General features: G+C 37.7%; 1 protein-coding gene across 2 annotated transcripts in view; it reads left to right on the top strand.

The window, feature by feature from the left end:
* Positions 1–14,293, top strand: part of dock4a (dedicator of cytokinesis 4a) — a 76,568-nt gene that overhangs the window by 57,918 nt on the left and 4,357 nt on the right. For both annotated transcript variants that reach the window (XM_065291956.2, XM_065291957.1), the window contains 21 exons: positions 226–374; positions 906–991; positions 1,086–1,112; positions 1,283–1,378; positions 1,469–1,529; positions 1,613–1,706; positions 2,786–2,934; positions 3,724–3,810; positions 4,661–4,765; positions 5,587–5,728; positions 5,830–5,996; positions 9,191–9,277; positions 9,468–9,644; positions 10,678–10,761; positions 11,137–11,256; positions 11,340–11,467; positions 12,105–12,225; positions 12,835–12,916; positions 13,069–13,178; positions 13,506–13,581; positions 13,678–13,739. In XM_065291956.2, coding sequence (XP_065148028.1) covers positions 226–374; positions 906–991; positions 1,086–1,112; positions 1,283–1,378; positions 1,469–1,529; positions 1,613–1,706; positions 2,786–2,934; positions 3,724–3,810; positions 4,661–4,765; positions 5,587–5,728; positions 5,830–5,996; positions 9,191–9,277; positions 9,468–9,644; positions 10,678–10,761; positions 11,137–11,256; positions 11,340–11,467; positions 12,105–12,225; positions 12,835–12,916; positions 13,069–13,178; positions 13,506–13,581; positions 13,678–13,739 — 2,210 coding nt within the window. The remainder of the gene's footprint in view (positions 1–225; positions 375–905; positions 992–1,085; positions 1,113–1,282; positions 1,379–1,468; positions 1,530–1,612; positions 1,707–2,785; positions 2,935–3,723; positions 3,811–4,660; positions 4,766–5,586; positions 5,729–5,829; positions 5,997–9,190; positions 9,278–9,467; positions 9,645–10,677; positions 10,762–11,136; positions 11,257–11,339; positions 11,468–12,104; positions 12,226–12,834; positions 12,917–13,068; positions 13,179–13,505; positions 13,582–13,677; positions 13,740–14,293) is intronic.

The following is a 14,293-nucleotide window of genomic DNA, read 5'->3' on the forward strand; positions in this document are numbered from 1 at the left end:
AGCTTTTTTAGTAAGTCCCAGGGTAGTTAAAGCACATAAGCTTTTATCTGAAGAGAAAAGACTTTTGACAACTTTAACACACAGACAATTTGTGTGTTCCTTAGGAACCGAACCTAATGCATAATGTACCAAATTAATTATGAGGCATATCATCAAAAATGTTTTGACCTTTTGGTCTCGTCTCTTCCTGCTTATGTATGGGTACTGTCTCGATGTATCCACCAGGTGACTATAAGCTAAATCTTATTCCCACCCTGATTGGTCCATTTATGGAGGTGACTCTGGTACCACAGATGGATCTGAGGAACGTTCTCATTCCCATTTTTCACGATATGATGGACAGTGAACAGCAGCGGAGCGGCAACTTCAAACAGGTACTGAAATCTGAGCGAGTCGATTGTGTTTTAAGGGGATCGCACACCGGCCGCGCAGTGCCGCGTCGCGCCTAGCAGAACTCGGAGGTATTGTAAACCGGAAGTGCACATTAAAGAGCGCGAGCTTCGTCAGATAGCGTCTACTTCAAAATGCAAAATATACGTTAGCAGTCAATGTTAATCCTTAATGATTTGGGACAAATATGATGTTACTTAATGTTAAACTATGTGAGTGGCGCTGTGTGGCGCGACAGGGATTTGAACAACTTCCTGTGGCGCCGGTGTGCGTATACTCATAGAAAACAATGTATTCAGTTGATTTAGAACGGCGCGGCGCTGAGTGGCGCGGCCGGTGTGCGATCCCCTTTAGAGTGCCGGGGCGGTGTGATGTACAGCAAATTAAACAAAAAGTCTGCTTTGCTTTACGTATACATATTTAATATTTATATCAAGCATTTTAGAAAACTGCCTTAAATCATAAAAAATCACAGAAATCATGAATCTTGATGGTTCTCATGGGTGTTTTTGAAGGTGGAGGCCAAACTGATAGACAAACTGGAAGGTCTGATGTCCGAAGGCAAAGGAGATGAGACATACAGAGAGCTTTTTAACAACATGTGAGTCTCCTTTAAAATTTAGTTATGCTATTTGTACAAACCATAAATGCAATCTGTAAGAATAAAATTGTGTGCATTTCTATTTTTCCATTAGAATTCCATTGTTTGGTCCATATCCTAGGTAAGACTAACATAACGTTAAAAAATAACAATAGGACAGATCTATGTATGTGATAACCCTATGATTAATCTAAAATTTCGAGCTAGCCAATCAGAATCCTCCTCTATTTTCACACAGTAGCTGCTATAATCCACCATTTTAATCAATCCAATTTATTGTTTGTGCTGCAGTCTCCTGAAAAAGATCGAACGGGAGACCTGGAGAGAAAGCGGCGTCTCCCACATCGCCACCGTCACGCGTCTTATGGAAAGATTACTGGATTACAGGTGATACAAGACACACGGTCACATCCATACAGCAGTCACATTCATACACATTCAATGGATGTTCACACAGTGCAACACATCTCTTCACAGGGACTGCATGAAAATCGGAGAGGTTGATGGGAAAACGATGGGATGTACAGTCAATCTTCTGGTTAGTTCTAGCTTGTAGTATATTCTGCATAAGTCATTTGGTACTTGGGTGATATTAAAAAAGTGTCCTGTTTTCCCTCTCAGAATTTCTACAAAACCGAGTTGAATAAGGAAGAAATGTACATCCGTTATATTCACAAGCTCTATGAGCTTCACCTGAAGGCACAAAATCACACAGGTAAAGTAATTCTGTACTCAAAAGAATGAAACATTAGTTTACTTTAATGTTACCAGATGGTAAAACTATTGTACTTTTATATATTCAGTGGCTCTGAAATTTGTGGTATTTGCATGGCACTTAAAGGTATTTTCAAGAATATGACTATGGTACATGACTAAAAAACTTTGTAGTACATTAATGCTTTATTAAGTATTATATGAATATGCTATTTCAATTATAGAAAGTTTCTTAAATGTAATGCTATAGTAAACTAACATGCTAAATGATAACCTGTTTGTATAATATGGTACACTGGAAAAAAAGTTGGTTAAACTTAAAAAAAGTATGTTACCTGGTTGCCTTAAAATTTTTATTTCACCTTAAAAATATTAGTTGAATTTAAAAAAAAAATACTTTTAAATTAAATAAACTAAACATTTTAAAGGGAACATATAATGAAAATCTGATTTTTTTTTCATGTTTAAGTGCTATAATTGGGTCCTCAGTGCTTCTATCAACCTAGAAATGTGAAAAAGATCAACCCAGTAACTACGTTTTGGTAAACCATCTCTGCAAGCATGTGAAAAAATTGGTCATTGACATTTGGCTCCCCTTATGATGTCAGATGGGGATAATACCGCCCCTTAATCTGCACTATCCAACCACGGTACTGCAATTTAGTGCAGAGATTATATCATCTGCATTTTAAAGGACACACCCAAAACAGCACATTTTTGCTCACCCCTTCAAAGTGGCAATTTTAACATGTTATAATAAATTATCTATGTTGTATATTGAGCTAAAACTTCACATATGTACTATGGGGACCTTAAAGATTTATTTAACATCTTAAAAAAGTAATCTTAAATCTCCCCTTTAAGGCAACCAGGTAACTTTCTTCTTTAAGTTGAACCAACAAATCTTTTTTACATTGTACTTTAAAATATGACATCATCATCACTATGTGCTTTTTTGCATATCTAAATGCAATTATTTGTCTCAGTTTTATTATTTTGTTTAGTAATCCATATATTATCATACAATATATGTTTTTCTCATTTCTATTGTCGAACAATGGCTGTTATATGTGTTTACAGAAGCGTCATACACCCTGCTCTTGTATGATGAGCTTTTGGAGTGGACTGAAAGACCCCTCAGAGAGTTCCTCACGTATCCCATGCAAAGTGAATGGCAGAGGAAGGAATGCCTTCATCTTACCATCATACACAACTTTGACAGAGGGAAAGTGAGTCCTCTGTCCTGTGCTCCATCTCTCGATTTGAGCTCCGCCCCTTTCTGATTTGCTAGCATCATCCGATGTATCATTTTTATAATGTCACAACACTGCAAAAAATGACTTTCTTACTTAGTATTTTTGTCTTGTTTTCAGTAGAAATATCTAAAAATTCTTAAATTAAGATGTATTTTCTTGATGAGCAAAATGACCTAAGAAATTAAGTCTAGTTTAAAGACAAAAATATACAATGCAAGTACAATGCAAACCCGCAAATGGAATAATAATTTTTTTCTTGAATTAACTGTTTAAGAAAAAAAGTCAACTTTTTTTTCAAGAAAATTGTTCTTATTCCATTGGCAGATTTTTTTTTTTTTGCTTGTTTTAAGCACTTATTTACTTAAAGTTCATATTTTTTATGAATTAAATGGTAATTTTGCTTAATTTAAGAAGTTTTAGATATTTCTATTGAAAACAAGACAAAAATGCTAAGTAAGAAAGTTATTTTTTGCAGTGTAGTGACTATCCAAATTGTATACTTAAATAAAATTATTCTCAAGACCCTTATGAATGGCCAGTTGTGCATCTTGTCCGCACAATAGTGTAGTTAGGACATCTGTTAGGACATCGTGACATGTTAAACTGGGAGCCGTCGAACAAACATGAACTTTGTTGATGTCCTGCCATCTTGTGGTTGAAAATCATAGCTGCATTTTTTTTCAAGTTAGATAAGAGTTATAGTGTTGTTTATAAGAAAAAAAGTGTGCTTTTTATATATGAACCATAACTGTGTTTTTACAGTGCTGGGAAAACTGCATCATACTGTGTCGCGAGCTGGCCAATCAGTACGAGGCTTATTACGACTACAGGAATCTCAGCAAAATGAGGGTGAGCATCTCCTGTTCATCGTGAGCACATGTTCAATGTAACACATAGTATTTATAATATGTTAAATTAGTTTTTTGAATAAAAACATGTGCAATATAAGCAAGTATCTATGTATATACAGTACAGTAGTGCAGTGGTTCTCAAACTTTTCTGGCGTGCGGCCCCCCTTGTGTACAGTGCATTGCTTTGTGGCCCCCCAAAGAAAATGTATGACATGAAACATTCTAAAACTTAAATTTGAATTAAACAAAATACATTAAATGATACAATGTAGTGCTGTTAGTTAATAGTCTTATTTTTCTGAGGTTTCATTACACAGAAATTATGAAAAATGTATGTATTTTATAAAATGTCATAAAACTGGGGCCCCCCTGACACCATGGCCCCCAGTTTGAGAACCACTGCAGTAGTGTAATACTATCATCTCTAATATAAATGTGAAATGTGTTATTTCCTAATAGTTGTTCTCCATTTGTCATTGGTCAACAAAGAGACAGTCCTGCCCCATATTCAAAACATTTACTGCGCCAGTGTTGTTATGTAAGGCGTAGTCGCGCTACCAAACTAATTTTAGAAATTACATACTTCACCTTTAAATAAATAGTTTGCCCCTCTTATTTTGTTTGCAATGGGTGATAATACACACAGAATCAGACGAAGTTTTTATATTTGTTATGCCAATGGCCAATTGTCATCCTAATGAGGCATTTGGCTTTAACCGTTTAACTAAGCAAAAATATTTTTGTTTAGTGATTCGATGGCTTCACAGATTGTGGCAGTAATTTATCATGTTAACAGTTGTTTGTGTTGCATCATGCTCAACGGTCTGTTTTATCTGCGTGTTTGATAGATGATGGAAGCCTCTTTTTACGACAAAATAATGAACCAGCAGCGTCTGGAGCCGGAGTTCTTCAGAGTCGGGTTTTATGGCAAGAAGTTTCCATTCTTTTTAAGGGTAAAAAAAACTCTCTTTAAACTCTTAAAAGTTTTTATCATAAAAACCCAAACTTGATTTTATATATCTGTAGGATGAAGGATTAAAGGCGGGGTGCATGATCTCTGAAAGCCAACGTTGACGTTGAAATCACCTAAACAAACACGCCCCTACCCCAATAGAATCTGGACCATCTTTTGATAGACCTGCCCCACACATACGCAACCCAGGCAATGATGTCAGCTAGTAGACATGCCCCTTACTTACTTTCAAAAAATGTGCACCCCGCCTTTAAATGTGAACTGACTACTGATACTGTTCTGTTTGTGAATTGTTCTTGCATTATTTGAAGGAATTTAATTCCCAAAAACTAGAAAAAATCTGACATTAGCATCACATTGTTCCTATATGATTTATTTTTTCTGAAATTTTTTTTTAAAGAAAGCGTCATGTAGATCTTGTATAAAGCGACAAATTTCAAAAAGATTTTTGCCATCAATAAAAGTATTAAATTTTTTTTAATCTTAACAAATTTTTTAAATGTTGTGTTTGTTTTATATGATTTTTTAATAGCATGATTGAAATACAGAATTTTAAATTTATGGCGTGCTGTAATGTAGTATCATGACCTCTAGGTGGAGCATTTTCCTTTCAGAAACCATTTGTGAATCTTTCTTTGGCAAACACCATATTTTACACTTCCACACTAAATGGTTGCTTTTAATATGGAGGAGAAAAAAAATGCTACGGAAATATCAATTCTCATTCAATGAGCAATTTGTATTTTGGGACACCTTCGTCTGTCCTCATTATTTTTTCCTGTGTATGTTGCTCCTGCACAGAATAAAGAGTTTGTTTGTCGAGGGAACGATTACGAACGTCTGGAGGCATTTCAGCAGAGGATGCTCAGCGAGTTTCCTCACGCCATCGCCATGCAGCATGCCAACCTGCCCGACCAGACCATCCACCAGGCTGATGCCCAGTGTAACCTTACAAAGCTAAAGACACGTTAAACATTTAACCCACTTGATTGTTTGAGATTACTAAAGCAAAACTATGCGCTTTCTTAACTGATGGTGATTCAGATCTCCAGATCTATGCAGTGAGTCCTGTCCCTGAAAACCAGGATGTCCTGCAGAGAGATGGAGTGCCCAACAACATCAAGAGCTTTTACAAAGTCAACCATATCTGGAGGTTTCGCTATGACAGGCCTTTTCACAAGGGCACCAAAGATAAGGAGAATGAGTTTAAGGTATGTTGGAGTATCTGTCTATCTCTTTATGTCTCGAAGTCTGCTTATTTGTCTCTGTATCTGTCTGTCCACCTGTTTGTCTCTTTTTGTCTGTATGCCTGTCTGTCATTCATTCGGTCTCTCTGTATGCATAGATGTCTGTCTGTCTGTTTGTTTGTCTCTTTCTTTCTTTTGTCTGTCTGTCAATCAATCTGTCTGTATGCCTGTCTGTCATTTATTCTGTTTGTCAGCATATATTGTATGTCTGTCTGTCTGTCTGTCTGTCTATAATTCATTGTGTCTGTCTGCATATTTGTCTGTCTGTCAATCAGTCTGTCTGTCTGCCTGTTTGTCTCTTCTTGTCTGTATGCCTGTCTGTCTGTCTGCATATTTGTCTGTCTGTCAACCAATCTGTCTGTATGTCTGTCTGTCTGTCTGTCTGTCTATCATTCATTATGTCTGTCTGCATATTTGTCTGTCTGTCAATAAATCTGTCTGTATGCCTGTCTGTCTGTCTATCATTCAATCTGTCAGTCTGCATATTTGTCTGTCTGTCAATAAATCTGTCTGTATGCCTGTCTGTCTGTCTATCATTCAATCTGTCAGTCTGCATATTTGTCTGTCTGTCAATCAATCTGTCTGTTTGTCTCTTCTTATCTGTCTGTCTGTCTGTCTATCATTCATTGTGTCTGTCTGCATATTTGTCTGTCTTTCAATCAGTCTGTCTGTCTGCCTGTTTGTCTCTTCTTATCTGTCTGTATGTCTGTCTGTCTATCATTCATTGTGTCTGTCTGCATATTTGTCTGTCTGTCAGTCAGTCTGTCTGTCTGCCTGTTTGTCTTTTCTTGTCTGTATGCCTGTCTGTCTGTCTGCATATTTGTCTGTCTGTCTGTTGGTTTGTCTGTCTGTCATTTATCCTGTCTGTCTGTCTGTGTTTGTCTTTTCCTATTTGTCTGTCTGTCAATCAATCTGTCTGTATGCCTGTCTGTCTGTCTATCATTCATTCTGTCTGTCTGCATATTTGTCTGTCTGTCAATCAATCGGCCTGTTTGTCTCTTCTTGTCTGTCTGTCTGTCTGTCTGTCTATCATTCATTGTGTCTGTCTGCATATTTGTCTGTCTGTCAATCAATCGGCCTGTTTGTCTCTTCTTGTCTGTCTGTCTGTCTGTCTGTCTATCATTCATTGTGTCTGTCTGCATATTTGTCTGTCGGTCAATCAGTCTGTCTGTCTGTCTGTCTGTCTGTCTATCATTCATTCTGTCTGTCTGCATATTTGTCTGTCTGTCAATCAATCGGCCTGTTTGTCTCTTCTTGTCTGTCTGTCTGTCTGTCTGTCTATCATTCATTGTGTCTGTCTGCATATTTGTCTGTCGGTCAATCAGTCTGTCTGTCTGTCTGCCTGTTTGTCTCTTCTTGTCTGTATGCCTGCCTGTGTGTCTGTCTGTGTGTCTGTCTGTCTGTCTGTCTATCTTTCATTCATTATGTCTGTCTGCATATTTTTATGTCTGTCAATCAATCTGTTTGTATGCCTGTCTGTCTGTCTGTCTGTCTATCATTCATTCTGTCTGTCTGCATATTTGTCTGTCTGTCAGTCAATCTGCCTGTTTGTCTCTTCCTGTCTGTCGGTCTGTCTATCATTCATTATGTCTGTCTGCATATTTGTCTGTCTGCATATTTGTCTGTCTGTCAATCAGTCTGTCTGTCTGCCTGTTTGTCTCTTCTTGTCTGTATGCCTGCCTGTCTGTCTGTATATCATTCATTCTGTCTGTCTGCATATTGGTCTGTCTGTCAATCAATCTGCCTGTTTGTCTCTTCTTATCTGTCTGTCTGTCTGTCTATCATTCATTGTGTCTGTCTACATATTTGTCTGTCTGTCAATCAGTCGGTCTGTCTGCCTGTTTGTCTCTTCTTGTCTGTATGCCTGTCTGTCTGTCTGCATATTTGTCTGTCTGTCAATCAGTCTGTCTGTCTGCCTGTTTGTTTCTTCTTGTCTGTATGCTTGTCTGTCTGTCTGCATATTTGTCTGTCTGTCAATAAATCTGTCTGTATGCATGTCTGTCTGTCTATCATTCATTCTGTCTTTCTGCATGTTTGTCTGTGTGCATATTTGTCTGTCTGTCAATCAATCTGCCTGTTTGTCTCTTCTTATCTGTCTGTCTGTCTGTCTGTCTATCATTCATTGTGTCTGTCTACATATTTGTCTGTTTGTCAATCAGTCTGTCTGTCTGCCTGTTTGTCTCTTCTTGTCTGTGTGCCTGTCTGTCTGTCTGTCTGTCTGTCTGCATATTTGTCTGTCTGTCAATCAATCTGTCTGTATGCCTGTCTGTCTGTCTATCATTAATTCTGTCTGTCTGCATATTAGTCTGTCTGTCACTCAATCTGCCTGTTTGTCTCTTCCTGTCTGTCGGTCTGTCTATCATTCATTATGTCTGTCTGCATATTTGTCTGTCTGTCAATCAATCTGCCTGTTTGTCTCTTCTTATCTGTCTGTCTATCATTCATTGTGTGTGTCTGCATATTTGTCTGTCTGCATATTTGTCTGTCTGTCTGTCAATCAGTCTGTCTGTCTGCCTGTTTGTCTCTTCTTGTCTGTATGCCTGTCTGTCTGTCTGTCTGCATATTTGTCTGTATCTGTCAATCATTCTGCTTGTTTGTCTCTTCTTGTCTGTATGTCTGTCTGTCTGTCTGTCATTTGTCTGTCTGTTGGTTTGTTTGTCTGTCTGTCTGTGTTTGTCTTTTCCTATTTGTCTGTCTGTCAATCAATCGATCTGTCTGTATGCCTGTCTGCCTGTCTATCATTCATTCTGTCTGTCTGCATATTTGTCTGTCTGTCAATCAGTCGGCCTGTTTGTCTCTTCTTGTCTGTCTGTCTGTCTGTCTGTCTGTCTGTCTATCATTCATTCTGTCTGTCTGCCTATTTGTCTGTCTGTCTGTCAATCAATCTGTCTGTTTGTCTCTTCTTGTCTGTACGTCTGTCTGTCTGTCTATCATTCGTTATGTCTGTCTGCATATTTGTCTATCTGTCAATCAATCTGTCTGTCTGTCTGTCTGTCTGTCTATCATTCATTCTATCTGTCTGCATATTCGTCTGTCTCGTTGTCAATCGATCTGTCCGCCTGTTTGTCTGTTATTTCCATTTTGTGTCATTAAACTTTTTTTTCTTGGGCACTAAACATTTTTGAAAAATTCAGATTTGTTGCGTTCATGTGTTGTAGAGCCTGTGGGTTGAAAGGACAACATTGACCCTCGCTCAGAGTCTTCCTGGCATCTCTCGCTGGTTTGAGGTTGAGAAAAGGGAACTGGTGAGTCAAAACTTTTTAAAGCAAAATATCTCTCATTTACAAAACACTTGAATACAGCAGCCTTTGATAAATCATGAGCGTACACACAGCACATCAATACCGTCATGAATTTAAATCAGTGTAACTACACACCCACAATCAAATAGCGGGAGAAACCGGAGAAATCATAACCCCAGTGCAATTCTAATAGGTGGAGATGAGTCCCTTGGAAAACGCCAGCGAGGTGATCGAAAATAAGACGCTGCAGTTGAGAACGCTGATCGCCCAGTGTCAAATGAGACAGATGCTGAACATCAACCCTCTGACCATGTGTCTGAATGGAGTCATCGATGCAGCCGTCAACGGAGGACTGGCTCGATATCAGGAGGTACGGGACCAGATTTGGGTTGGAATCCAGTTTCACTATGACTTACAGGACTTACGATTTCTTTCATAAAAACTTTATAATGCCATCACATTGGCATAATTTAGCTGGATCAGTCTTATAAAAAATAGACATGAAAGCTTGAAAATATAGAAATGCTTTGGGTTTGATGTTGTCTTGTATTTACCTGATCTGTGATCTTGATCTGGATTCAACCGAAATTATTTAATGGTCTGACTATCCTGATTTAACCTCATTACTCTTAGCAAGATGAAAGACGTCAAATGATTCTAGTTGTTGCTTTCAGTCTTAAAAGAACATCTGGTGGATATTTAATGCGACCCCGTATACTCTGTTCTTAGGACCGTTAGCGGCATGTATCAGTTGCCAGGCAACAGCATTTTGTGAGTGTAGCTTTAGCTGAGGCTATTAAAAGTAAAGAGCTAACTCCAGGGGTCCTCCTACATCCCAGCATGCACCTCACTGTGAAGATGATGACTTTAGCACAGAGCACAAGTCAAGTCAGCTGCCGTTTAAGTCACTGAGCCGTAAAAGCTGGATCAAACTGTCACAAACACATGAATATTAATATGATTCAATGAGAGGTATGCAAACATTCCCCCAGAATTACTATAACGTTGTGATATTAAAGAGATAGTTCACACCAAAATGAAAATTTGCTCAACCTTTTTTGGTTACAAACCTGTATAAATGTTTTTGTTCTGCTGAACACAAAGTAAGATATTTGCAATCATGCAGGAAACAGAAGCACCATTGACTTCCATAGTAGGAAGAAATACTACTATGGAAGTCAATGGTGCTTCTGTTTCCTGCTTGAATTACAAATGCATACAGGTTTGTAACAACATGAGGCTGAGTAAATGATGACACAATTTTAATTTTTGGGTGAACTCTCTCTTTAATTTAAAAATATTGAATATGTCTGCCAGTGGGAAAAATGGCTTTTAATTGGCGCATCCCTATTTTCGTTAGCATAAGTGCTAATGATTGGCATTTGTCTTTGTATGTTTTGCAGGCGTTCTTTGCAAAAGATTACATCTCAAATCATCCAGAAGACGGGGACAAAATTACTCGTCTTAGGGAACTGATGTTCGAACAGGTATAAACCACAATACAATACAATACGACACTGCTATTTATCAACACAAATATTACAATAATTTATTGCACCACTTATTGGCCATTTCAATTCTGATTGGTCGATTGTGGCATTTATATTGACTCAATTTTCTATGTGTCAATTTTCACATTTTCGGCACATGATGGTGCTCTTTTCAAGTACAATAACTTTATTTCAGGTCTATTCATTTCTTTTTTTATTTGGTAAGTAGGCATGTAGACCGCAATTTTTTGCAAAATAACATTCAGGGTAACACAAGACCCATCACCCTGTCGGGATAATGAATGGCAACTCTGGCATCATACACACATAAATGTTTTGTTTTCGCATTAACATTAATATGTGTTTACACAGGCCCATATTCTGGAATTTGGATTGGCGGTGCATGAGAAGTTCGTACCACAAGATATGAGGCCGTTACATAAAAAGCTTGTGGACCAATTTCACGTAATGCGCTCCAGCCTGGGAATTCAAGTATGTTTGAAAACAATGGTATGAAATGATTAGAGATGATGATGAACCAGACACAAAACTTTTTTGTATTTGTTGTTGTACAGCCGCAAGAGTTTCCTGCTTACGTGCGAGTTAGTCCATTGCATTTTGCCAATGGCAGTCCACGCACCTGTAGGACTCCTGTACCGAATGCCATCAGCCCAGAGGGAGCCCGAATTGTGCCGAGACGCAGGTTTGTGTAACCTTAAAGGAACATTTCACCCAAAATCATTTCATCATTTACATCTACTTACCAAAAGGGTATGGTGCCAAATACAGTCTAAAGTCTTAAAAACTTTCTAGGTCAGGTGGTTTTCAAACTTTATGATGGCAAGGACTCCCAGAAACGATGAATCTTTTGTTAGGGATCCCTTTCCTAGAATGTATATCAATATATAAAATATAAATATCATTTTTATATATATTTTTATATTGTTTTATTAGACCTTTACAATTTTTGCTTTGTGTTTTGGCTTTTTTTTTTCTGGGGGGGCCCGGACCCCATTTTGAAAACCCCTGTTTTAGGTGTGTAAACCCAAGAACAATCAAATGCAATAGAGGCATTTTTTTATTTCTGGTTAATCATTCTCATTTTCTATATAGATTATTTGTTTATATGACATGGAATATGTTTCTTGTATGGATTCTTGTTGGTATTACACAGGATTTTCATGAGAAAAGATGCACAAAGTCATTTCAAATACTGGCCAAGTAAATGTCATTTAGGAATGTTGATGATAGAGTCAGACAGACTGGCAGGTCAGAATACACCCACACTCTTACCGAATTTATCCACCGTCTCACTCTTCTGTCTCTCACTTGCTTCTCAGTCCTCTCAGCTATCCAGCTGTCAACAGATACTCCTCATCCTCACTGTCATCACAGGCCTCAAATGAAGTGAGCAACATCACCGGCCAATCAGAGAGCTCGGATGAGGTCTTCAACATGCAGGTGACATACAACTCTTATAACTTATACCAAATTACAGTTTTTAGTCACATTTATATAAAGTAGCTTATACATTTTATAGTAACACTTTACATTAAGGTTGTATTTGTTAATATTTATAAATGCATTAGCTAACATGAAATAACAATGAATAGTAGTTTTCCAACACAGGCTGTTGGATGCTTTATTCTGATTGGTTGAGAAATGTGGCACCAGAGCAATATTTTTGTTAACTGTGGTATAAGCAGAATAATTGACTCCGGTCCTTTGAATTATTCGAAAATAAGGCACACCCGCGGTGTAACGGCACTGCATTGTTGCCACATAACCACCTTGGGTGTGCATTATTTTCGAATAATTCAACGGCCTGTCGTCAATTATTCCTTACTTAATGTTAGTTAATGCCAATGCAGTTGTTCATGTTAGTTCATTGTGCATCAATTAATGTTAATAGTTTCTGGAAATGTAGAACTATTGTCCTATGTTTATTAATGCATTAATTTACTAACATTGTAACCCGTTTTGTTTTATGTACAGTATAGCATTCTATCTTTTCTGTCGGGCTATCCCTTAAAAAAACACAAACGCCTAACATTTCTTATGCTTTTCCAGCCCAGTCCGTCTACCTCAAGTCTAAGCTCAAATCATTCTGGTTCACACAATGTGAACAGCTCAGCGCCCTCAAGCAACAGAGGTGAGTAAAGTCAATAGACTATAAGCAATACGTCGCTCAAAAGCAAGCGATGCTTATAGCTCCCTGCCTCGTTTTGCCGCGCCGGCTCATTTCCCCTGTTATTTCATATCTCTTCAACTCTCACGCTACGTATCTGTGTTCCTCTTCATTAGCTTCTCCACTGCCATCTGACAAGCACAAGCACTCCAGAGATAACGCCTGTCTCTCCCCACGGGACAGACTCTGTAGTGGCATCTTCCCGAGCCCACTGGATCCCACACAGGTCAGTGTGGCTCTGGATCCTGTTCAGCCATAATATGACTTCCATTTCAAAACTGGGCCATGATTTTATTGGTTAATATTATTTTTCCCCACCCACTTGGACTTGTTTACATCATCAGAAAAGAAAAGCTATTTAAGAGATTCTTTTATCTTAAAAATAACGTACTGATGAGGATAACATTACTACAGTACTACGGTTAAATAGTCTATAATTATTATTATTATTAGTATTATAAAATAAGTCTTACTCATACTAAAAACAAACCTAAAAACAGACCTTATACGGTAGCAGGTGTAGCGGATTGAGAGAGATTTGTGTCTGTTACAGAGAATGATTCCGTTCCAAATACCAATGGATACACCATTACCACGCTGTGAACCTAATCTCCCCACACCTGAGACAGGTATTGGCAGCCGTCTGCTATGAAATGCACCTAAATTGGTATTTACTATTTAATGACATGCCTTTCTAACTGTGTGTGTATGTGTGTGTTGAATAGGATCTCTGTGCAAGAATGTAAGATCATTGTCTCCCATGCCATCGGCCAGGTCCCCACAGAAGGTGAGTAGTTTATGCTTGATTCTCTGGACAGAATGTGAGCTATTGATATACAGTACTGTGCAAAAGTCTTAGGCCACCACCACCAGACTTGTTGTTTTAGAAGTTTTAAAGTCCATACATATTTATTTTTCAATCTTTTTTATTAAGATACAAACAGAAAATGTACAAAAAAAATAAAATAAACATTTTCAGGACTAAATGTCTTCTTTAGGCATCGTCTGTGTGACCTCTCTTGGCAGTAAACACATCTTGGGCATTTTTGAGCAGAATGAAGTAAAAAGACAAATTTCTTTAAAATTAAAAATTACGATTTAATTTTATTTAGGTTTAAGAGATCCTGCAGTTTCCTGCTATTAGTTAAGTGAAAGGGGAGTTTACCCTAAAAACTTGAAACACCAGTTTACGTTTTTATACAGTTTTTAATACTATATACACATTTCCTGTATTTTCTGGATATATTCTAATAAAGAAACTGAGAAACAATTATATTTGATCATTGTAACATTGCAAAAACAACAAATCTAATTCTAGCATGGTGGCCTTATATTATCTTA

The sequence above is a fragment of the Paramisgurnus dabryanus genome, chromosome 23 (genome assembly GCF_030506205.2).
Source record: "Paramisgurnus dabryanus chromosome 23, PD_genome_1.1, whole genome shotgun sequence".
Lineage (NCBI taxonomy): Eukaryota > Metazoa > Chordata > Actinopteri > Cypriniformes > Cobitidae > Paramisgurnus > Paramisgurnus dabryanus.